The sequence below is a fragment of the Ictidomys tridecemlineatus genome, chromosome 2 (genome assembly GCF_052094955.1).
Source record: "Ictidomys tridecemlineatus isolate mIctTri1 chromosome 2, mIctTri1.hap1, whole genome shotgun sequence".
Classification (NCBI taxonomy): Eukaryota; Metazoa; Chordata; class Mammalia; order Rodentia; family Sciuridae; genus Ictidomys; species Ictidomys tridecemlineatus.
The window spans coordinates 28,095,893-28,122,465 of NC_135478.1; the positions used below are offsets into that span (position 1 = coordinate 28,095,893).

At 35.3% G+C, this 26,573-nt stretch overlaps 1 protein-coding gene across 14 annotated transcripts in view; it reads right to left on the minus strand.

Moving 5' to 3' along the window:
* Fbxl2 (F-box and leucine rich repeat protein 2) overlaps positions 1–26,573 on the minus strand; it is a 138,606-nt gene that overhangs the window by 76,314 nt on the left and 35,719 nt on the right. For 12 of the 14 annotated variants that reach the window (XR_013434368.1, XR_005735831.2, XM_078038217.1 and 9 more), the window contains 3 exons: positions 16,847–16,901; positions 16,511–16,585; positions 6,126–6,220 (listed from right to left, as the gene is read on the minus strand). Coding sequence is in view for 10 of the 14 variants with exons in the window: in XM_078038217.1 (XP_077894343.1) it covers positions 6,126–6,220; positions 16,511–16,585; positions 16,847–16,901 (225 nt within the window). In the remaining 4 variants the exon portion in view is untranslated. Of the gene's footprint in view, positions 1–6,125; positions 6,221–15,513; positions 16,426–16,510; positions 16,586–16,846; positions 16,902–26,573 lie in introns of all 14 variants that reach the window. The other 2 variants (XM_040289922.2, XM_078038221.1) reach the window with 1 other exon arrangement.

Genomic DNA, 26,573 nt, shown 5'->3' on the forward strand with positions numbered 1-26,573 from the left:
AAAAAAATCTTTGATAAAACTCAACATCACTCCTTGATAAAAGCCTGAAGAAACTAGACCTAGAAGGAATAAACCTCAATATAAGACAAATATGAAAAATATGACAAATCCATAGCCAACATCATACTCACTGGGGAGAACTGAAAGTGTTTCTTCTAAATTTAGAAAAGAGACAAAGGTGTGGACTCTCATCATTGTTATTCAATAGAGCACTTAAAATTGCAGCCAGAGAAGACAAAGAAATATAAATAGAAAAGAAATCAAATGATCCTTGTTTAAAGATTTTGATTCTATACTTACAAAAACGGTAAAGATTCCACCAAACCATGCATGTATGAGTTTGTCGAGATAAACCCAACCACTATGTATAACTATAAAGCTCTAATTAAAAAAAGCAAAGTGCTCCACTAAAAGACTTAGAACTGATAAGCAAATTGAGTAAAGTACCCAGATACAAAAATCAACATAAAAATACACCAATAATGAACTTGCTGAGAAAGAAATTAGAAAAGCCAGCATTCAGAATTAGCCTGAAAAAACAAAAAATCTAGGAATAAATCTAACCAAGGAAGTGAAAGATCTCTACAATGAAAACTATAAAATGCTAAAGAAGGAACTTGAAGAGGACACTAAAAGATGAAAAGAACTCATGTGTTCACAGTTGGAAGAATTACTAAATGGATCATACTACTAAAAGGAAGCCACATAATCAATGCAATTCTTATCAAAATACCAATGATATTCTTCACTAGAAAAAACAATTCTAAACTTCATAAGGAAGTACAAAAGACCCTGAATATACTGTAATCCTGAGCAAACAAAGTGATGCCAAAGGCAACACACTACTTGATTTCAAAACCACTATAGAACCATAGTAACAAAAATGGGACAGAAGAGAGACCCAGAAATAGACCACACATCTTCATCCAACTAATTCTCAACAAAGGTGTCCAAATACCTTTGTTGTTGGAGAAAACAACATGTTGGAGAAAACAGCCTTTTCAACAAATGGTGCTGGGAAAACTGGATACCTACATGTGCAAGAAAGAAACTAGCTCCTTATCTTTCATTCTGTACCAAACTCAATTCAGAATAGATCAAAACCCTTCATTGAAGACCTGAAAGTTTAAAGCTATTGGCACAGACAAACATATCTCAAATAAGACTCTAATAGCTCAGGAAATAGCAAGAACTGATAAATGGGATTACATCAAATTTAAAAGTCTCTACACAACAAAGGAAACAATCAACAGAGTGAAGAGACAACCCAGTGGGAGGAAAATCTTTGCCAACTAATTAATCTGACAGAGCATTAATATCCAGAATACATAAAGAACTAGAAAAATCTAACACCAAAAGAATAAGTAATCTAATCAGTAAATGGGCAAATGAGCTTAAACAGATACTTCTCAGAAGAATAAAAAAATCACCAGTAAACATAAAAGTGCTCAGCCAGGCACAGTGGGATAGGCCTGTAATCCCAGTGGCTAGGAAGGCTGAGGTAGAAGGATCACAAGTTCAAAGCCAGCCTCGGCAACTGAGTGAGGCCCTAAGTAACTTAGTAAGATGCTGTCTCAAAAGATAAAAAGGGCTGTGATGTGTTTCAGTGATAAAGCACCCCTGGGTCAATCCCCAGTACAAAAAAAAAAAAAGTGGTATTACATTAGTTATCAGGAACCAAATTTTTCAATACAAAAGACAAAAAATAATCAAAGAAAGTTACATAAAAGTTTTGTAATCAGGGGTTATATAGGAAACATCTATATCTCCATTTTGCTGAGAACATAGAACTGATGTAAAAATTAAAGTCTATTTTAAAAACCTATAATCTGCCATTTGAATTGGAAATACTAGGATGCACTTAACATTTTCTCCCCACCCCCTTTCTAAACAAGTATTTTATTTCCTAGCAATACCCAATGCAAGAGCTTAGAAATGATACTAGCCAGGAGCAAGCTAATTTAAGCAATCTAACCTAGTAGTGATCTAGCACCTAAACTATGATCTCTAAATATTTCTCCTTACAGGAACCAGGACGACTTCATAAAGTTAATCTAAACCAGTGGTAGAATATGTAAAAAATAAGCCAAAAACTATCTAAAAAAATTATGGTCACTGTTGAGGGCTGCGAATCAAGTCAAGATGGCGCCTGGCAGTTTGCCAGGAGGAGTGGTTTGTGAGGCAACACCACCGAGCCATTAAGATGATGGAGATTTTTTATTGGCTGACTGCTGTATCTGGATGATGCTAATTGAGTCAAGCTATGTGTAATTAGTTAGGTATATATACCGCTGTTATTCCGTAATAAAGCAGTTCCTGTTTCAACCTTCAAGTTGCTTGTCACCTCCTGGTTACTTTGCCCAGCCAGACTGTGGCAGGTCACATCACAATAACAGATGCCAGTTTGAAGGGACTCCAACTGGCTAAGATGGAATATTTTGGTGCAACCATTTTGGAAAGCAATACTGAGATTCCTCAGAAAACTTGAAATGGAACCACTATTTGACCCACTCCTTTGTAGAGAGCCGTCCATGGGCTGTGCGTGGACTGTGTTACATCATAGCCTAATGATGGGGTAAGTCTGGCATTGGGAACCTCCCATGGCACCCCCACAGGGATTGACTGCCTGATGTAGGTGAACTTCCCCCTCAAGCTCTGCCAAAGATCCCACTCAGCACCTGAGATGGGTGTGACCTGCCAAAATGTTAATCAACCTACTGACTGCAAGACATCAGAAGCAAGACTCTGCCCTTGAAACCTTACCCCTACCTTTGATGAACCCCCTTAAATAAACCACAGGAGCCATTTTTTCTTTGTCTAGTTCCAGCACCCTTGTGGACTAGATCTATCAGGGGCTTTGCTTATGTAAATATATTTCTGACTATTTGTGTTTTGTTCTTCACTAATTATTTACGACTTCAAGTTTTAGGGTGGCTTACACCCTCCTCGGCAGGAAGAACCCCCCCAATGAGACACTGGCCATCACCCCTGTTACTCCTCGGTTTATACCTAAAGGAATTCATATCAGCATAGTACAGTGACACAACCACATCAATGTTTATAGCAGCTCAATTCACAATTGCCAAACTAAGGAACCAACCTAGATGCCCTTCAACAGATGAACAGATAAAGAAAATGTGGTATATATACACAATAGAGTATTACTCAGCCTTAAAGAAGAATGAAATGATGGTATTTGCAGGTAAATAGATGGAGATGGAGAATATCATGCTAAGTGAAATAAGCCAATTCCAAAAAACCAAAGGCCGAATATTTTCTCTAATATGCGGATGCTAATTTACAACAAGGCAGGGGGGCATGTAGGGAAAAATAGAAATACTGTGGATTAGACAGAAGGGTCGGAAGGATAGTAGAATGAATCAGACATTATTACCCTATGTACATACACGATTACATGACTAGTTTGATTCCACATCACATATAATCAGAAGATTGAGAAGTTATATTCATTTATGTATGATATGTCAAAATGCATTCTATGGTCATATTATAACTAATTAGAACAAATTTTTTTAAAAAGGGAAAAAAAGGGACATTTTGAGCATAAAAAGACCTATTACTTTGATAAAAAATGAAATCATTTTCTAAAAATATCCAAATTCATAATAAAATTCTCACCTACCCAAAACAAAAGCTTATTGGTCATGCTGGAAGGTTTTGGGGTATCAGCTCCTGATTCTAAGAACTCATAAGTAAAGTGAAAGAATCTAGCATCTATCTATTTTGCTTTTGCTGTACACTTTTTCAGAGTAACCAACTGGTCAGGGGAATTCTTGGTGGAAGAACCACAATTAGTAAATAAAGAAGAAATGATGGAATTGAAAAGCTGCCATTTTGTGATCCTTGGTGAAATTATGACTATAGGCAACAATCATCAATGACTGCTGAATCATCATCTGATGAAAGATGAGGAACTTTCTAGTGGAGAGATGGAGCTGATGACTTCTGATCAGTCTTAGCATCACCCAGGCAATGATGTCTTCCCACCAAGAGTTGAATCCATCCAGCCTCTCGCTCTAACCTCTCCAGAGGGCTAGCTCCACCTGTCCACAGAAAACATGAGGGAGGGAACATGCCAAAACCACCGCAAATACAAAATGCAGGAAATTCCAAGACATTCAACCCGGATAACTTGAACAAAGAAGGGCAACATAATAAGTCTCTAGTCTGTAACATCCCTTAAGAAATATGTCGTACACAGTAAAGGGAGCTTATTTTTAGATCCTGATTCAAACACAAGAGCTGTATATAATACAATAATTCCTCAAGGAATCAGAAGAAGAACAAGCTAAACACAAAGCTGGGTGAAGGCAGGAAATAAAAGATTAGAGCAAAGGTAAGTGAAACAAGGAATAGAGAAACTGCAAAAAATAAGAGTTGGATTTTTTTAGAGATCAATAAAACTGACACACCTTTAGCTAGATTAACCAAGAAAAATAAATAATGTCAGAAATGAAAGAGTGGCATTATAACTGATGCCATAGAAATAAAAAACATTGTAAGAGAATGCCATGAAAAGACATTTGGGGTAAGCCAGAAGATATGAATGCACTTCTAGAAACCCAAAACCTACCAAGACTGAATCATAAAACAGAAAATCGAAGAAAGCCAGGTGTGGTGGCACACATCTATAATCCCAATAACTGGAGAGACAGAGCAGGAGGAATACAAGTTCAAGGTCAGCTTTGGCAAGTTAGTGAGATCATCAACAACTAAGCAAGACCTGCTCAAAATAATAATATAAAAAGGTCTAGAGGGCTTGGGTGTGGCTCAGTGGTAGAGTGCTAGCGCAGCATGGGTGAGGCACTGGGTTCCATCCTTAGCACCACATAAAAATAAATGAATAAAAAATAAAGGCATTGTGTCCGCCTACAACTAAAAAAAAAAAAAAATTTTTTTTTAAAAAGGTCTAGAGATGTGACTCAATGGTAAAGCATCCCTAGAGTCAATCCCCAGGATAAGAGGGGGGGAAAAAGGCAATAATAGAGACCACAATTATAAAGACATGAAAGTTCTGATCATGTCTGTCTTCAGAAACTTCAAAGAACATATTCTTAATAATGGTTTGTTGTCAGATGCTATGGCACATCTGTAATCCCAGCAATTTGGGAGGCTCTGGTAGGAGGATCACAAGGAAAGCCTTTTTCAAAAGTCTTGGATGGGGGGGCTGGGGATGTGGCTCAAGCGGTAGCGCGCTCGCCTGGCATGCGTGCGACCCGGGTTCGATCCTCAGCACCACATACTAACAAAGATGTTGTGTCCGCCGAGAACTAAAAAAATAAATATTAAAAATTTCTCTCTCTCTCCTCTCTCACTCTCTCTTTAAAAAAAAAAAAAAAAAGGCTTGGATGGGGGCTGGGGATGTGGCTCAAGTGGTATCGCCCTCGCCTGGCATGCCTGTGGCCCAGGGTTCAATCCTCAGCACCACATACAAAAAACAAAGATGTTATATCCACTGATAACTAGAAAATAAATATTTAAAAAAAAAAAAGTCTTGGATGGATATAGCTCATTGGTGGAACACCCTTGGATTCTGTCCTCAGTACAACCCAAAAAAAAGGGGTAGTGGTGGTTGCTAACATTTCCAATGCTATCCAGTGCAGGTGTATGTGTGTGTGCAGTTAGTTGGACAGGTATACTACTAACTATAAAAAAATGAGTGTAATAATCACATCCTATCAAAAGTAGCCAAAATTCTAGCTTATGCTAAGCAAATTTTTTTCTCAATTTTGTATAATTTTATAAGAAACCAGGAAGATGATAAAGTGAAAAAGGGACTACAGGAGAGGTGAATGAATAACATTATTATGTGCCAGGCACTCCACATGTTATTTCACGTAATGCCCATGGCAGTCCTATGCATGACTTGTAACTAACTCACTATGCAGAACAGAGAACTGACAAACAGGTGAACTTTGTCCCACAGTTCAGTTCACATCCTTAACAATAATGGAGCTTATCTGCTATTCCAGAGTTATGGTTCTCTCATTACTCTACAAATTACCACTGAAAGAACTTAGAAGAAAAGTATATAATATGCTTATTTTTGCTAACAAAAATGTCAGCTACCAGCTGCCATGACAGAATGGATGGATTTTACTTACTTCAAAGAGGAATCCCCAACACCAATGCAGCCTCGTAAGCTGAGCTTCCTCAGGAATCCACCACATCGCTTCGAGATATTTTCTACCACTCGACCCTTGAATGGAGAAAATTGGAAAAAAGTATCATTTTTTCATACTGTTTATCTAATAACAAAATAACCAGAAATCTGAAAACTGAATATATGTTTCCAAGTATAACAAAATATTGTGGAACATTCCTCCAGCACTTCAGTTCTATCCCTAGTGCATAAAAGGGCTTGCAAGCATTGCAACACATTTCAGAGAAATCTGAAAAGAGCCTGTGTATGCCTTTTGAAAGTCTTAGCCCTGGGTTAGGCCTCCTCTACCCAGTGATCAATGCCACTCCATCAATCATAAGGTTCTTTGAGGTCAGTTGTGGGAACACTGGCCACTGAGCAAGATCTAAAAGTTGTTTAAAAAGAAATCCTACTTTAGCAAAAATTACCACTTTAAAAGTATAGAAATATATTTTAAAAGCTCCCTCATCCTCCTTAGCAGTTCCTTATTATAATATATTTGCTTTAAAAAAGGACCTTTTGCTGAGTACTAGCAGAGAGATCTAGGAGGCAAAAAAGAACACTGATGAAGCACCTGCAAGTATCAAGCAACAATTTCACACTTTCTTGTACTTATTATGGCTCCTTTAATGTACATATAAACCTCACGGACTACTACTACACAATAGAGGGAAGGAAGACCTATATTTGGTGTGTAGAAGATCCCTTAGGAGCCCTTAGATCCCTTGGAGATACAGCATCTTGTGATTAAAGTCAGTGGCAAACTAAAACAATCCAGGCCAAGCAGGACTATTAATGGACAAGATTCTTCAGGAATGAAGGGCTGGGTCAGAAAGACCAGGGGAACTGAGGTGTATGTGAAGGCAAAAGGAACACAGAATGAGCAGTGGGAAAGGGTCATTATTTACCCCTACCTCTGCCAATGAGGAAATGTTTAAAAAGGCCACTATTGTTTTTTTCAAACAGTATGCACACTTTGTTAAACACTAACACCAATCTTAGCACTGAGGTGTAAGCACTATGAATTCTCTAGGATGCAAACTACAAGATCATCAAAATGGGGCTCATGCACATTGTTACCTGGCTAACATCTATCTCAATTGAATTAAAAATCCAAATTTTGATACCGCTACCATGAATTATGCCTTAATTATGAGGGCAATAAGTTAATTATATTTTGAAACAAAATTCTAGACAACTGCAAAATCTTTTTCACAAGGGAAAAAAAAAGATGATGACTTGGAAATCTAATACTTAAATAGCTAACAAACAGCAAAATACTCATCAATGCCTACAAATGAAGCATTCAACATATTTTTCCCATTGCAAATTAGTTATATTTCTATAAACTTTCTAGTTTTCTTTTCTTTGGAGCAAAAGTTTTTGTACTAGAATTAAAAAATTACACAATGTTCTGCTCTGCTGTTTCCAACTAAAGGGAATAAAAGAACAAATCCTTTCCAAATACAATATTCCACACAACTTATCTACAAGACAGTATGTTGTAAGCATTCATTTTAGAATGAAGGGCTTTAGAAAAAAAAAAAAGGCCTAAAACTGGTTCAGAAGATCCTTACAGTTATGACTTTTAGATAACATACTACTTGATTCTCATTCTTGGCCATGTAGAATCTTTAATAACTATGAAGACTGATGACAAATATCCAAAATTCAAAAGCATGGAGAATGCTTAATTTCAGAGAAACTATACTTATTCAGGAAAGGGTGACACTTGACCCCTGGATGTTTTATTCTGAAACCTTTTGAGTCATGCTGGTCCCTAACCCACTATTCAAGTTACTTATAACACTCTTCTCCCCGCCCCCATATTTTCTTTTCTTTTTTTTTTTTTTTAAAGAGAGAGTGAGAGAGGAAGAGAATTTTTTAATATTTATTTTTTAGTTCTCGGCGGACACAACATCTTTGTTGGTTTGTGGTGCTGAGGATCGAACCCGGGCCTCACGCATGCCAGGCGATCGCGCTAGCGCTGAGCCACATCCCCAGCCCCCGCCCCCATATTTTCTATTAGTGCATTATAATCATACATAATGGTGATATTTGTTTCAAATTTGTACATGCACATGATACTACATAATTTGGCAAATATCGTTTCTCTTCCCTCCTCTCTCCCCACTGGTGTCTGTCTTCTATTGATCTCCCTTTGATTTTTATGAGACACCCCCGCCACACACACACTTTTCTTTTCCTTTTCCCTCTCTAGCTCCCACATATAAAACATGCAAATGACATAATTTAGAGTGGTATAGCTGGTTCATGTGGTGGTTCTGTGCATAGTTTTTTGAGGAACCTCCATACCGATTTCCATAATGATTGTACTAATTTATAATCTCACCAACAGTGTAAAAGTATTTATTTTTCTCCATATTATCTCTAGCAATTGTTATTGTTTGTATTCTTTAAAAAAAACACTTTTTTAGTTGCAGATGGACATAGTTCCTTTATTTTATTTATTCTCATGTGGTGCTGAGAACTGAACCCAGTGTCTCATACTTGTGAGGCAAGTGCTCTGCCACTGAGCCATAATCCCAGTCCCGTATTCTTAATGGTTGCCATTCTAACTAGAGATGAAATCTCAGTTTAGTTTTGATTTGCATTTCCCTAATTGCTGATGATGTTGAACATTTTTTTATGTTTGTAGCCATCTGTATTTCTTTTGAGAAATGTCTAATTCATTTAATCATTTATTAATTGAGTTTTTTTGTGTTGAGATTTTTTGAGTTCTTTATATATTCTGAATATTAATCCTCTGTCAGAAAAGTAGATGGCAAAGACTTTCTCCCCCTCTATAGGTTCTCTCTCCACATTCTTTTTTTAAAAAATATTTATTTTTTAGTTGTAGTTGAACACAATACCTTTTTTAAATTTATTTATTGTTACATAGTGCTGAGGATTGAACCCAGGGCCCCACATGTGCTAGGAGAGTGCTCTACCACTGAGCCAAAACCCCAGCCCACTCTCCACAGTCTTGCTTCCTTTGATGTACAGAAGGTTTTTAATTTGATGCCATCCCATTTATTAATTCTTGGCATTATTTCCCAAGCTTTCCTGAGGAGTCCTGCTGAGAAAATTATTGCTTACACCTATATGTTGGAGCATTAACCCTACATTTTCTTCAAAGGGTTGCAGTTTCTGGTCTAATTCCTACATCACTGAACTATTTTTCAGTTAACTTCTGTGCAGGGCAAGAGATAAAAATCTATTCTCATTCTTCTACACACAGATAGCCAGTTTCCCCAGCACAATTTGTCTTTTCTACAGTGTACATTTTTGGCACATTTTGTTTAGGATCAGATAATTGTACATTGTGGGATTGTCTCTGTGCCCTCTATTCTGTTCCTTTGGTTTATGTGTCTATTTTCCTGCCAGTACTATGCAGTTTTTATTACTGTTACTCTGTAGTATAATTTGAAGTCAGGTATGGTGATGCTTCCATCAGTTTTGTTGTTGTTGTTGTTTGTTTTGTTTTTTGGCTTAGAATTGCTTTGGTTATTCTTGATCTTTTATTTATTTTTCCATATGAATTTTAAGACTGCTTTTTCTAGTTCTTTGAAAAATATCATTGGTATTTTGATGGGGATTACACTGAATTGCTTTTGGTAATATGGCCATTTTAACTATATTAATTCTGCCTATCTATGAACATGGGCTGTCTTTCCATTTTCTAAGGTTTTTTTTTAAAAAAATTTATTCTTTTTAGTTATATATGACAGTAGAATGCATTTTGACACATCATACATAAATGGAGTATAACTTCTCATTTTTCTGGCTGTACATGATCTAGAGTTATATATGTACTGTAATCATATATGTACATAGGGTAATAATGTTCAATTGATTCTACTATTTCTACTCCCATATCCCCTCCCCTCCTTTCACTCCCCTCTGTCTAATCCAAAGAATTCTGAGGTCTTCTTTCTTTCTTTCTGTATTCTAAAGTTTTCATTGTAGAGGTCTTGCACCATCTTGGTTAGATTTATTCCCAAGTATTTCAGTTTTCTGAGGCTATTCTGAGTGGGATTGTTTTCCTGTTTTGGTTTTTGAAAATTAGTTCTTTGGTCACATATAACATTAGAATTCATTTTGACATAATTATAAAAGCATGGAACATAATTTGTTCTAATTCAGTCCCTAGTACTTACCCTTTCTCTTCCTTCCTCCCTCTTCCTTCTCCCTTCCCCCTACTCTACTGTTCTTTCTACTGCTTATAGCTTTTTATAGTCTTGTGGATGTACATGATGGTGAGATTCACTGTGGTATATTCATATATGTTTAGGAAAGTTGTTCAGCTTCATTCCACTGTCCCTATTCCATCCCTCCTTTCTCAACAGATTCATTATTGGTATATTCAAGAAAGCTATTGATTTTTTATAAATTGATTTTATAATCTGCTACTTTGCTGAATTTGTTTATTAACTAGTAGTCTTCTGGTGGAAGTTTTTGGATCACCTAATTATAGGATCATATCATCTGCAAACAGTGTAATTTCACTTCTTCCTTTCCTACTTTTAATCTCTTTTATCCATAAGGACACGTCTCTTTAATCTCCTCCTTTTGCCTAATTGCTCTGGCTAGAATTTCTACTACTATATTAAATAAGAGTTGGGGAGAATCGACATCCTTGTCTTGTTCCATATTTTTTTTAAAGAAATGCTTTTAGTTCTTCCCATGATGTTGGTTTTGAGTTTGTCATATGCAAGCCTTCGTGATGCTAAGGTAAGTTCCTTCTATCCCTAATTTCATCAGTTACTTTATCAAAAAAATTGATTTTTTGAAGGTTTTATCTGCATCTATTGAGATGACTGTATTATTTTTATCTGTAATTCTGTTTACGTGGTGAATTACAATTTGCCTGTTAAACCATCCTTGCAACCCTGGAATAAAACTAATTTGGTTATGATGTATAATATAATAATAATATTTCTGAATATGATTTGCTAATATTTTATTAAGGATTTTTGCATTTAAGTTCATCAGGGCTATGGTTTGTACTTTACTTTCTTTGATATGTCATCTGGTTTGGTATGAGGGTGATACTGGTTTCTTAAATTCATCCTGTTTCATGGATTAACCTGAGGAACATTGGTATTAGTTATTCTTTAAAAGTATGGTAGAATTCAGCTAAGAATCCATTTGGTTTTGGGCCTTTCTTTGTTGGAAGGCTTTTTATTATTGTTTCTAGCTTATTGCTAGTTATTGGTCTCTAAGTTTTCTTTGTCCTCTTGATTTAATTTTGGGAGGTCACATGAATCTAGAAATATATACATTTCTTCTGTTTTCTAATATATTGGAATGTAAGTTTTCAAAATAATCCCCACTGATCCTCTGGATTTCTGCAATGTCTGTGGTGATTTTTCCATTTTCATCTCTAATTTTATTGATTTGGGTCTTCTTTTTCTTTTGGTTAATTTGGCTAAAGTTTATCAATCTTCTTTATTTTTTCAACAAACCAAATCTTCATTTCATTATTCCTTGTATTGTGTTTTTATTCTCTATTCCAATGATTTTGGCTCCAATCTTAATTATTTCTTTCCTTCTACTGGTTTTGGAATTGGTTTGTTCTTGTTTTCCAAGGGCCTTAGATGTATCATTAGGTTGATTATTTGTAATCTCTCTGATTTTCTTATGTAAGCACTCATAGCTATAAACTTTCCTCTTAGAAATGCATTCATAGTGTCTCAGAGGTTACAGTATATTGTATCACTATTCTCCTTTGATTCTAAGAATTTAAAAAATTTCTCCTCTGACTTCTTCTATAACCAATTCATCATTCAAAAGAGTATTAGTCAATCTCCATATGTTTATAGTTTCTGCAGGGTTTTTTTTTTGGCATTGATTTCTAATTTTGTTCCATTATGATAAGATACAAGGAATTATGTCTTTTTTTTTGTAGTTGCTAAGTTGCTTTGTGGCTTAAAATGTGGTCTAGTTTAAAGAAGTTTCCATGAGTACCTGAGAAGAAAGTGAATTAAGCTGTTGTTGGGTGAAATATTCTATAGATGTCTGTTAATTCCATTTGATTTATAATACTTTTTAGGTCTGAAGAGTCTTCACTGAGTTTATGTCTGGATGACCTATTGGTGAGAGAGGTGTGTTGAAATCACCCCGTATCATTGGACTGGAGTCTATCTATGTGAGTGTTTGAGTAGTATCTGTTTATACACTTAGGTACACCAAATATTTGGGCATAAATATTTATTTTATTTTCTTGTTGGATTGTTTCCTTTACCATACTAAGTTACCATCTTTATCTTTTCTGATTAATTGTGGCTTGAAGTTTTCTTTGTTGGATATGAGAGTAGCTACTCCTGCTTGTTCTCAGGCTCCATTTGCATTGTATATCAATTCACCTTTAGCCTATGGTTGTTTTTGCCTGTGAGATGAGTCTCCTACAAACAACATATAGTTAAATCTTGCTTTCTAATCCATTCTGCCAGCCTATATCTTTTAATTGGAGAGTTGAGACTATTTACATTCATTGTTGTTATAGGGAGATGTTTATTATTCCTTGCCATATTGATTTATTTATAATGTTTAATTTGGTCTTGTATCTCATTTGCTTACCTATTTTTCACATGAGATTTGTCAATTTGTGACCTCTGGGGTTTGATTTTTTAATTTCTTCTGTGTGTAATATTTAAGTATTTTCTGTAATTGGCTTAGTAGTCATGAATTATTTTAGTTTCTGCTTAATCTGGGAAGGTTTTTATTTTGATTTTGATCTGAATGATAGCTTGCTGGGTATACCTATCTTTCAGGGCCTAGAAAACATCATTCCAAGTTCTCCTTGATTTTTAGAGTTTGTGTTGAGAAATCAAAAGTAATTCTGATTGGCTTGCCTCTAAATGCAAACTGATGTTATTCTTTTTTAAAAATATTTTTTAGTTATAGATGGATGTAGTATCTTTGTTTATTCATTTTTATGTAGTGCTGAGGATCGAAAGCAGTGCCTCACATGTGCAAGGCAAGTGCTCTGCCACTGAGCCACAACCCCAGCACATGTTTTTCTCTTGAAGGTTTAAAAATGCTATTATTGCCCTGAAGAGGTTATCCATGCTATTAACCTGCAGCTCACAATTCTCTCTTCCATTCCTATAATTCTTAAAACTTGTTTTGTTTTTGGTACTGGGGATTGAACCCAGGGTCACTTAACTACTGAGCCACACCCCCAGCCCTTTTAATATTTTATTTAGAGACAGGGTCTTGATAAGTTGCTTAGGGTCTTGCTAAATTGCTGACTGGCTTTGAACCCTCAATCCTCCTGCCTCAACCTCCAGAATCACTGGAATTACAGGCATGTGCCTCCATGCCTGGCTAAAATTTGGCTTCTTAATGTTGTCCCAGAGTTCCTTTATCTTCTGGTCATGGTTACTTATTTTATTTTATTATTGCCTGAATGTTCAAGGCTAGCCACTTCATTATAGCTCTGAGATTCTGTCTTTATCTTAGTGTACTCTATAACAGACTTTCAACTGAATATTTTATTTGATGTATTATGCTTTCATTTCTGAGATTTCTGTTTAGTTCTTTTTCAATATTTCTATCTCCAATTGAATTTCTTATTTCATATTCTGCACTGACTTCTTGAATTTATTCAGTTGTTTTGCTGTGTTCTCTTGGAATTCACAGACCATTTCTACAATGCTTTTTTAATTCTTCATCCAATGTCTCTGGAGTCAGCTGTTGGTGAATTATGATATTTAGGAAGAGTCATGTTACCTGTTTTTTCATATTTCTTGTATTCCTATGTTGAGTTTATACATTTGTTTGGGATGGATTTACCTTCCACTCTTACATATGGTCCTTTTGGGGACACAGTCTTTGTTTGACAAATCCTACATTCTTTAATAGGTGAGTGACCTTAATAAGTTACTCTACTTTTCTGTGCCTCAGTTTCTTCAATATGGTGTTTTTAAGAGGATCAAATGTAGTAGGATATGTAAAGTTCTTAGAACAGTGCCTAGCACACAGTAAGGAGTATTAATGAGTTCATGCTGATCCTTGGCATTTTCCTTCTTCCCTCAACTTACCCATAAGGACACATCTTTGAGACCATCTCTTATTCAAAGAATGCTTCCTAGGCTGAGTATACAGATGTTTAAAGACTATGAGAAGATCATAGTCTTGGTTCATAATTCAACTTGGATTTAAGGTGCCAGCCCCAAAGGGAAACAAATGATATGAAACTAGACTGAAACTCTGATGCCAGCTAGTTCAGATTTTCACATGTAACTGTTAACACAACTAGCAAACCATAAACCTGTCTCCCCTTTACTGCACATATTCTTAAGTATTTCCAATATGAAAATACTAAAATTCTTCAATCAAGGTAGTAACATTTAATTGAAACTATATTTTATAATATCTAAATTTAAAAGTTCTTAGTGTGCTTTCCAAAAAGTTGTATAGTTTGGGAAAATCACCTAAACTGAGGAGATACTAAGCACTATGGAAAAATACTTTGCCAAATTCTTTCAAAATAATTTTTTAAATATATTTTTTTAGTTGTCAATGGATATTTATTTATGTATATGTGGTGCTGAGAATTAAACCCTATGCCTCACACATGCTAGGCAAGCACCTCACCACTGAGCCATAACCCCAGCCCAACAATGACTCTCATGACCAGCTAAAAATGACATTTTGAGAATTTACCATTCTTTTCAACATCACTAAGTAAACACAATAAACAAAGATTTGGAGATTATCAATTTGAAGAGGAATTACACTGGTATGGAATGCTAGCAAATTTGGGTTGGGCACTTGTGATAATTTACGTCTGGAAAGAACATTAATGAACACTTACTTTAAGGACAACATTCTAAACCAGTAACTAGAACTTATTTTTTCCAGATGGACATGAATCCCTGAGGTTCCTGCCCCTTTCCAAGCTCAGAGCATGATAATATGTGAGGAACCATGGGGTTCTAAAACCAACTGTGAAAAATCCTGTGCTCTGCCCCATTTGCTGAGGTTACTGCTCCACTGGTTTAAAATGGGAGCCAAAGGCTGTCAAACAGCAAGTAACCTAGAGAAGGAGGAAAGGAGCCAGCCACAGTGGCGCAAACCTGTAATCCCAGTGATTCAGGAGGTAAGGTAGGAGAATCATAGATTGAAGGCCAGTCTGAAAAACTTAACTGAGACTCTGAAATAAAAGGACATGAGATGCAGCTCAGTGATAGAGCACTCTTGGCTCATTCCCCAGTTCTGGGAGTCGGGGAGGGGAAGAGAAGATATGGGGGAGGAGTAAAGGGCCTATAATTGGCCATAAGCTCTTCCAACAAGTAACTAGCAGGAAATTGCTTCATTGTTAAACATAATAATTTCCTTACCCATTAAAGCACAAACACCTTGGTAAGACACTCTGAGAACCTTTAACATGAGTGAAGTAATTTAAGATGCAATTCCACTATTGTTACTGAATTGTTTAAAATGAAAATAAGTAAGGTTTTACTAACATTAAGTAGACAATAAAATTAAGTATCTTAAGACTCTCAGACCAGCACCCAAGATAATTACTTTGTGCAATGCTCTGTATTAATCCACCCCCCCTACTATTTGGTTAGAAATTTGATATTTTAAATTAAAATTACTTTAAAATGATTTCCTCATGTAATCAGGTTTAATACCCTTAAATAGAGATTTTTTTGGATTTCCACATAAATATGTAGAATCTGGAATTTTATTTATATTTATATATGTATATTACACACACATGTAATATATTCAGTGTATGTATTTATGTATGCTATACAAACACACACTCCCCCAGCCCCCAGCCAGTGCTGGGGCCTACACCTAGGGCCTTGTTTTAGGCAAGTACTCTACCACTGAGCCATACCCCACCCTGGCATTACAAAAAGCTTTAAAATTACTTATTTATCTTACAGATAATAAAACAGAGGCACTGAGATTATATGACTAAGTGCCAGAGCTGAAGGGACACTTCAGAAGTCAGCCTCACTCTCTGGCTTTTGTTCCTGCCCTTTCTCCATTCTTAATGCTGAATTACTATTCCCAGTAGATCTTTCAGATGAAGCTTCCTAAGGTTAAAGCACTAAACCAGGTGTTAAGGATGCAGGCGTGGCACTTTAAAAAGCTGAGAGTAATAGATTATAAACATGATTCAGGGGGAAAAGCAATCTGTTACTGATAAAGAACAAAAGTAAAACACAGTGGAATTTTGGTCTTCATGTATGCACATATCTTCCAAGTTTTGTTTTTCTGTCTCTCTCTTCTAAATGCTGCAAAATAAAAAAACAGAAAAGAGGAAACTGTTTGTTTATCTTTAAAAAAGTCTTCTGTCTAAACCAAAGTTAACTAACTTACCTCTACGTCTGTTTGAAAGTTAAAAAGATCTATTCTTTGCCAGTTGCTTCCATCCAGGGCTAAGATGTTCCAAGCCTGGGAGATAGGTAGTAAAAGAAGAGGGATAGGGGTGAAAGATTCATTTATTGAGAAATAAATTAAAGAGGGTCTTGACACAAACTTTCTATTTCCAAACTTTAATTCTCAATGTATCAAGTTAATAAAACAAATATTAAATTATGATTATATTAAATGAGATAAATTTTAATTTAATGGCTTATTTGAACTAAAATTCATCTTTAGACTAATGAAACCTAACCTGATATTTATTGATTAAAAATCTAGTGAACACTCTACCTTGGAAATCTGTGCACATCGGCACAAAGTTACTATGTCCAAGAAGGAAAATATTCTGAAAAAAAAAAACAAACAGGAAAACACAAAATGAGATAGTGTTAACATTGTAGAATAATTACACTGTGAAAAATAAAATTTAATGCATTTTCTGGATATGTACATTTTTCAAGATTCTTCAATTTGCAACACACAAGTACACAACAATTTTACATCCCTACTGTGAAATATTAAATGATTACATGCTCCTAAGCTGCTTCAGACACCTATACAAATTCTCTTAAAACAGAATTCATTAAACGTTTATTTCCCTTATTCTCAGAAATGAACATGAGAAAGTAGACCCTAACTAGTTCTATTCAAGAGCCAGCTTGCTCATTTCCCAGGAAGCGAACCTGGTGATAACTAAATCCTTCTAATTCTAATGCCCCTGACACACAGCACAAACCCTTCTTTAGGCGGTAGGTGCACCAAATAGGCTCAGATGTTTGAGCCTCAAACAACATGGCTCCCAAAAGCTAAATGATAAAATCCATTTGGTTTGATGTATTTGTTCACCATTTGGCAGAAAGATGGAGCTCATTAGTTCAAACAGTCTATAAGTGACCAGTTTTCCTGAGCAAAAGTCAAGAAGCCACGGGCGGTAGGGGGAGCAAAGAGAAGCAAACAAAAACAGGCTGACTTCTATAAAGCGTCTTAGAGGAAGCAGTAGCTGCCAGTGTGCAGGGGCCTGAGTGAGGTCCTGACATTCTGGCAGTAGAGAGGAGCTGCTGATGACAGCAGAGTGGACAAACAGTGTATGCACTGAAGTGCCACCAAGTGCCTGTTGGAAACACAGTGGGGCCAATTTTGTGCGTCGATTTTGGTAGTCGTGAAAGGTAAGTAAGCATCTATGCCATGTGTGTGGAAGGGGGAGAAAGAGGAGATGGCAAAAGACCAACTATAAGGTTCCTAAATATTTTTCAAAGGAAAAATCAGTGGTGAGTTAAAAAGTTTATGGACTCAGGGATGAATAGCAAAATCCCGGAATGCCAGAGCACTGTTTGCTACAAGATGCACCCACAAGCAGCACATGGGACTAGAGACTGCACAGATGTCATTCTACAATAAAAGCTTTAGCAAAAAGTAAGAGACAGAGGCATAAAAAAGGCTGCATTAATCTCTAAAGATTAGTGGATTTCTGTACAGAAGAAAATGCTGGTGACTAAAATACGTATACTTAAATATTTATATTAAGTGTATTCCAGGTATCTATAATCATCCATTGACTATGGGAATACATCCTGTCCAATCCACAGGCTCTCCTACCCCCAAAAGCCATCTTCCATGTCATATGACCATTCCACAAGCAGCCACAACTGTCAATCCCTAAAAAACTAACCACCAGGTACAGTAAAACCACATTTCATGACAGGCTGGATTCTAAAGAATAAGATGAAAGTGGAAAAGGAGTTAGCCAAGTTTCCCTTGTAATTAATTAAAAATGTACCACCTTGGAGGACTCTATCCTTTACCAACTCTTGGTAATAATAATAATAGTTAAAATTGTTTTTGCATTATGTGCCATCCATAGTTTATCTTAGTCATTATTTGACAAAATGATGTTACAAGGTGTATACTACTATAACCTTCATTTTACAGATAAGGACACTGAGCCCAATGAGATTAAATTATCTGACCAAGCCACACAAGATAGGGTGGAGCTAGGAGTTGAACTCAACTGGTCTGGCTGGCTACAGGGTCCAAATCCATGATTTTGGAAAGTTTAACCCCCAGGATTTTATTTTATTTTAACCCCAGGATTGGACTAGATGCTATTTCTTCAAATGTGATGACCCAATGAAATAGTTTTCATTCAGTGAGCTGGAGACACACAGGAACTAAGAAGTGGAACAGAAATTAATATTTCTCATCTTATGTTTACTACTCCGTGTTATGGTTACTGAATGAAAAAGTACATTGCCTGAAGTATTTATATTATCCCCCCATACACCTTTAAGCTGAAAGCAATTGAATTTATACAAATAGGCATGATGAAACTCAAATTGCCAAAATGTAGACTGAGCCAATTCCAGACTCTCATTTTGATGAACAAATGTAATACTCTGAATTACAAAACCAGGGATACTAGTAATAGAAACAGCTAAAGGAATAGGAAACAATTCTGGCCCCTCTGAAACATCTTTTTCATGGAAATTGCTTCCTACTCAAATGTAATAATCATGTCTTCACAAGGTAAGCATTGCCATAGCACCCATGGGCTTCATATTTTGTTCCACAAGTCTATCTTTGCATTAGTAAAGTCCTATTTTAATTAATATAACTTTTTTTGATATTTATTTTTTAGTTACAGGTGGACACAATATCTTTTTTTTTTTTTTTTTAATGTGGTACTGAAGATCGAACCCAGTGTCTCATGCATGCCAGGCAAGCGCTCTACCTCTGGGCCACAACCCCAGCCCATCTTTATATCTTTTTTGGTCAGACATCTATTTAGATATTTTGCCCATTTAAAAAATTGGATTGTTTTCTTACTACAAATTTTAAGAATATGCTGGACACTAGTTCTTAATTAAATAGGTTTGATAAATATATTATTCCTGTCTGTGGTTTACCCTTTCATTCTCTTAACAATGTCTTTGTATGAGAGGTTTTGGTTTGTTGTTTAGGCAATGGGGATTCAACACAGAGGTGCTTTCCACTGAGCCACATCCCCAGCCCTTTTTCTTATTTATTTTTTGAGACAGCATCTCAGTTGTTTAGAACCTCAGTAAGTTCCTAAGGCTGGCCTCAAACTAACCTCAGCCTCCTGAGTTGCTGGGATTACAAGTATGTGCCACTGGACCCAGCCTTAACAAAGTTCAACTTATATTTTCTTTCATGAGCTGAGTTTTTGATGTTGTATCTAAAAATTCACTGCCAAAACCAAGGTCATTTGGACTATGTCCTATGTTTTCTTCTAGCAGTTTTACTTTACTTTTAGATACGAACACCATTTTGAGTTGGATTTTATGAAAGGTACAAGGTTTGTCTACATTGAGTTTTTCTTTTTTCTTTTTGCATATAGATGCCCAATTGTTCTAACACCATTTGTTTAAAAACATTTCTCCATTGAATTCATTTTGCTCCTTTGTCAAAGATAAGTTGGATATATTTTGTGACTCATTTCTTACTCTATTCTGTACCAATGATCCATCTGTCTATTTTTGTAACAATGCCACTCCTTGATTTACTGTAGCTACTATCAAGTCTTAAAGTCAATTAACTTTAAGTAAAGCTTCCTCTGCTTTCTTTCAGTATTTTGCAGTGGCTTTTCTGGGTCTTTTCATTTTCCACATTAACTTTGGAATCAGTCTATCAGTATTTACAAAATAACTTGGTAGTATGTTGACTGGGATTGGGGTGAATCTATAGACCATCTTGAGAAAAATTAACATCTTAACAATATTGAATCTTCCTATCCATGAAAATATAATACCTCTTCATTTGATTTCATTGGTTAATTTATTTTTACTGGTATCATTGATTTATTAGAGTTTTGTGGTTTTCCTCATAGATCTTATAAAATTTTGCTAAGAGTTGTACTTAGGTATTTCACTCTGGATAGTCATATAAATAACTTTTAAACTTTAAATTCTAGTAATCTACTATTGGTAATATAGGAAAGTATATACTTGTGCATAATTTTGTGTCCTATAACTTTGATATAATTGCTTATTAGTTACAAGAGTGAGTTTGTACTTTTGATAAAGAAACAAGATCATTAGTATTGTAGTTTCTGAGAGTCTGGATTTTACTGATTGTACCCTTGTTAATGTGCACAACATTCCTCTAGCCTTTGGATTTCCTGTAAATTGATAATTGGATAATACTGATCAGTTTCAGATTTGACTTATATGTTTAAAAAAGACTTCTTTATAAATGACATGCTTTTCATCAGGAGGCACATATTTAGTTATTTCTCCTTTAATGATAGGAAGCACTGATGCTCAAGGCCTAGATTTATTTACTCTCTGAGGATATTAAAAGGGTGACATTCTGTTCATTCTTTTTGTATTTATTAGCTGGAGAACCTCAATAAGAGAAATATTATCAATTGGATGCAATAGTGCACACCTGTAATCCCAGCAATTTGTGAGGCTGAAGCAGGAGGATCTCAAGCTGGAGGATAGCTTGGGCAATTCAGCAAGACCCTGTCTCAAAATTAAAAAGTGGGGAATGAGGAACTGGGGATGTAGCTCAGTAGCAAAGTGCCCCTGGGTAGTAAAAGCAATTTAAATATTTTATTCTTTATCAAAATGACCATTTTGGCCAGTGGGAATTTCTTTGATTTGAATCCTGAGTACTCTGACACAGTACTTTCTTTCAGTTTACTTGGTGTCCTAACATCTCATACATAAGCCTCCAACCTAGAATCACCATTTCTTCAAGAAGCTCTGGTTTCTTTCTGTGTATAACAATATTTTAAAATTTTATTTCTCTATGGAACTGCTCACCCTCTGTGAACTCTGTACACCATTGGCCTTTGTAGCATAATCTGGATGCTAAGTATGCACAATGAGACCAAATTGGTAATTACAGTGAGGTATTTTCAATGGCCAGATCTGAAATATGTATACATCTACATTATTTTCTATTGGGGTATAAGACACATCTGTTAAATTGTACGAATCCTAGGTGTAAAAATGTACACAAATACTCAGGAAAACACTTCCCCACTCATGATATAGAATATGTTCAACCTTAGAAGTTTCCCTTTGGACCCTTTATATGCCCGCAGAAGTAAACAAAATACACCCTAAACACTTTTTTAAAAAAATATATTTTTAGTTGTACATGGACACAATACCTTTATTTTATTTATTTTTACATGGTGCTAAGGATTAACCCAGTGCCTCACACATGCTAGGCAAGCATTCTATCACTGAGCTACAACTCCAGCCCCTCTTCTAACTTTTATCAAAGATTTACCTGATGTTGCATTATACATAAATGGAATCAAACCCTACATGGTTTTTGATTTTCCCTTTCTTTCTCTTAAGATTGTTATTTATTTTATTTTTTGCAGTACTAAGAGTTGAACACAGGGCCTGATGCATGCTAGGTAAGTATCTACCACTGAGCTACATCCCTAACCTTGTCTTTACTTCTTTCATTTAAAATTGTGTGGTACAGCTACATGATATATCAGTTTGTACTTTTTATTGTGCTGTAGTGTTCTTTTAATCAATATAATTACAATATATCCATTTTGTAGTTAAGCAACATTTAGGTCATTTTGCTACTGTGAATGAAACTGTTATAAATATTCTTGTGCACTTCTTTCAATAGATATATATTTTTATTTTACTTGGATATATACCTAGAAGGAAACTGCTTGGCTAACAGGTTAAAGTATGTTTACCTTTAGTACTTATTGCCAAACAATTTCCAAACTAGTTGTGCCAATTTGTCCTACCAAGAATAATTTATGAGAGTTCCAGTTGTTCCATATCTTTACTAATGCCTAACTGTTGTCTTTTTAGCACTAATTTTCTGGTAAATATATAATCATATCTTATTAATCAAAATATATTTTCCTGAAATGAGCAGTGATGTTGAGTACTATTCATATGATTATTGGCCATTTTAAAGTCTTTTGTTGGGAAGTGTTCATTTTCAAAACTGGGGGGGTTCTTATAGATTTTTACTTCTTTATACGTTTTGGATATGAACACTTTGTTGGACTAGGATTTTGTCTCTAAATCCATCTTCCCTTTCACTCTCTTAAGGTTGTTGTTTGATGAACACTTATTTATTTTTAGTAGTAAGTCCAATTTTCAATTCTTAAAATAGTTGTGAAGACACGGTACTGTCTTGTTAAAGATTTGTTTGTTTACTCTAAGGTTATGAAGATATTGTATTATTCTATATTTTCTTATAGAATATTTATTGTTTTACCTTTCACATTTAAATCTATGAACTATATCAAATTACTCTTTGCATATATTCTGAGGTAGGTACCAAGGTTCTGTTTTCTTATTTTTATGATTACTCAGTTGACCCAGCATGTTTACTGAAAGGCCACCCTTTCTCTGTGGAATTGCTCACCCTCTGTGAACTCTGTACACCATTGGCCTATGTAGCCTAAGTGACCTTAGTAGCCATTATGACCTGCTTAACATCTCTGGCCTGAGTATGCTCTATGACCTGAGTAGCCTCTATGATATGTCAAGTCTGTATAACCTGAGCAGCCTCTATGACTTGCAAAGCCTCTATGACCTATGTAGCCTTTATGGCCAAATTAGCCTAAAAGACCTGAGAAGCCTCTATGACTTCAGTATCCTTTAGGACTAGTGTAGCATTTATGGCCTGAGTTGCTGTAAATGACCTTAGAAGTCACTATGTCCCGTATAGCCTGCACAGCCTCAATAGCCATTATTACCTTGGTATCCTCTATGACCAGCATAATCTCCGTGACGTATTTAGTCAGTATGACCTAAGTAGCCTTTATGGCCTGATTAGCTTCTATAACCTCTGTAACATCTAAGTCCTTATGTACAGTCAACAGAAGTTATTCAGGTCATAGATTCTAGGCAGGTTATAGGGACTACTCAGGTCACAAGGCTACTTCCTAAAGCTCAGGAAGCAATGCCAAGAATTAACAAACAGGATGGCACCAGATTAAAAAGCTTCTGCACAGCAAAGGAAACAATTAAGAATATGAAGAGAGAATCTACAGAACGGGAGAAAAATCTTTGCTAGCTATTCATCTGACAGAGGATTAATATCCAGAATACATACTCAAGAAAACTTCACTCAAAATCTGTGTATTGCTGTTTTCCATTTACTCATCGGCTTTTTGTTATTTTCCTCTCCCTTTCAACACTCTTTTGAAATAACTGAAGACTATTTATGTATATTTTATGGCTTCTCTGTACAATATTATGCATCCCCATTACAGTCTACCTTTAATTAACACCTTACCTCTACCATCATCACAATGGTACACAACAATCCTTTCTTGTCCTTTGTGATACTATTGCCATATATTTTACCTGGCATGTTATAAACTCAACATTATAATAATTTTTGCTTTAAATGCTCAATTACTGTTTAAGGAACTTTTTTAAAAGGTTAAAGTATTTTATGTTTATTCACACACTTTCATTCATGGTGTTCTTCATTCTTTTCTATAGACTTGAGCCTGGTTTCTCTTCATAAAAAGAACTGCTTTTAGCATTTATGGAACATGAGTGATGAATTTTATCAACTCCTATTTGCTTATGTTTTTAAAAGTAACTCACAGGATGTATAATTTTAGGTTTGGGAATGTTTCAGCTCTTTAAAAACATTGTTCCACTGTCTTTTGTTTTGAATTATTTCTTGTAAGTCAATGAGCATTCTTACCATTATTCCCTCACACATATAAGCCTGCTTTTTCCAGTTGTCTTTCAAATTTTCCTTTTTTTCCCCCCACTTTGGGAATTTAAATGTGTGCCTAGATATTTTTCATTGCATTTATTCACTTGGAATTCTAACCATTCATTTGAAAAATTGGGAGACATTATTTCTTCAGACACTTTTACGTACCATTATTTTCTTCTCTTTATTTGGACCTATAGTTACATGTATTTTAGAGCTCTTAATATCATGTCACAAATTACTAATGAGGGGCTAGGGGTGTGACTTAGCGGTACAGTGCTTGCCTAGCATGGGCAAGGCCCTGGGTTCGATCATCACCACCACATAAAAATAAATTAATTAATTAAAGATATTGTGTCCAACTACAACTAAAAAATAAGTATTAAAAAATTACTAATGATATTTTAATGTTTTCTATCTTTTTTTTTTTCTGTTTATCAGTTGGGATATTAGCCTGTCTCCAAGTTCATCAGTTCCCTCCTCTGTAATGACCAATCAGCTAAAAACTTATTCAATGAGTTTAAAAATTTGAGATACTGTATTTTTTAGAGGTTCTATGTATCTCCTGAAATATTTCCTCTTTGCTCATTGTAACCATATATTCCTGTAAATTCTCTAATTTATTTGTAATGCCTGTTTTAAAGTATTCATCAACTAATTCCAGTAACTAGATCATCAAAAAGTCTGATTAAGTTGACTTTTTTTAATGAATCACTTTTTCTGCTTATTTGTATAAGCATAAGACTGTATGTCTTATGCTTATAAGACTCATAAGACTGTATTCCAGATAAAACAGTGGAGTATATAGTACAATTTTATTTTGGCTTCTTATTTCCCAGACAGTGAAGTGTTGTCCTTTAGAAGTTTAGTGTCTGCTCACTCATAATCCTTCTAAAATTGAGTTGCGCCAGGGCTGAGTCACAGCTAAAGTACAGTTAGATCATTTATGTTTGGTCAATTTCTGACCTGTTGAGCCACTAAATTTATATTTTTAAAATACTCTAAGTGATCTAGAAGAGAGCTAAAGTTTCAGACAGTTTTAATTTGGAGTCAAGTTTGGCAAATGTTCTCAATTGTGTCACTATAAAAATGCTTGTTTTTACAAACAACATTCTGTAAGAATGTCAAGACCTCAACAAATCTTCAGTGTATTATCCTTACTGCTGTTTTGGCAAAACTTGGGGGAGAATAAATAAAAAGAGAGAATTTCTAGGCCAAATAATCTGTTCTTGCATTGTGCCTCTAAACTATTGTTTAGTCTCTGTGTCAAGCAAACCCACCTATACCATGACCAGGTACCCAACCTCAGGTATGGAAGCTGAGGTAGTTCCCTGCTTACTTAAGAAGGGTTTGTGCTTTGAAATTTAGTTCAGTCAGGCCTCTTCTTGTCCCCTGATCTTTGATCATGTCTTGATCTTCAAATTTTATCACTAATTTTTCTTGCAATTATCACGGGAGCAAAAATCTTTATGTTCTTCTTAATCAGAAGCAGAAGTCTAAGGTCTGTCTGATATTATATTTCTGTAGCCTAAAATTAACCAATACTTCTATTCTACAAACTTAAAATACTTTATCATCCAACTAAAACTGTTGAGTATTTTAGTTCAAACTTACTTTCACCAAATCCTCCACATATTAGTTATTTTTTTTAAAGAGAGAGATTTTTTAATGTTTATTTTTTAGTTATCGGCAGACACAACATTTTTTTGTTTGTACGTGGTGCTGAGGATCAAACCTGGGCTGCACGCATGCCAGGCGAGCGCGCTACGGCTTGAGCCACATCCCCAGCCCCCACATATTAGTTATTATTACTATTTTATAGTCAATATTCATTAAGATTTACTCAATTGGTAACATATTTTACTACCATTTCTTTTTTCTATTAATTTCTTCTGCGATCAAAGTTATTCAAGTTTATCTTTAATAGTTCCTTCAGAAAAATGAACTCTAAGAAGAAATTTTTACAACTAGATTGTTGTGAAGATGAAATTCATGTAAAATAAAATTAACCATTAACAATTCACCAACACTCAATTGACTCATCCAAAACATTGTGTGATACCACTTCAAAACATTCTCATCACTCCAAAAGAAAATACCATATCAATTAGGCAGTCACTCCCTGTTTCCCACTCCTCTCAGTCACTGGCAACCACCAATATGCTTCTTGGCTCCATGGATTTATCTATTTTACTGGATATTTCATGAAATTGGAATCATATAGAATCTTTTGGTTGTGATTTCATTTCTTAACATAATGTTTTTGAGGTCAAGCAAATTATAGTATGTATCAGTACTCCTTTCCTTCTTATACCTGAATAAAATC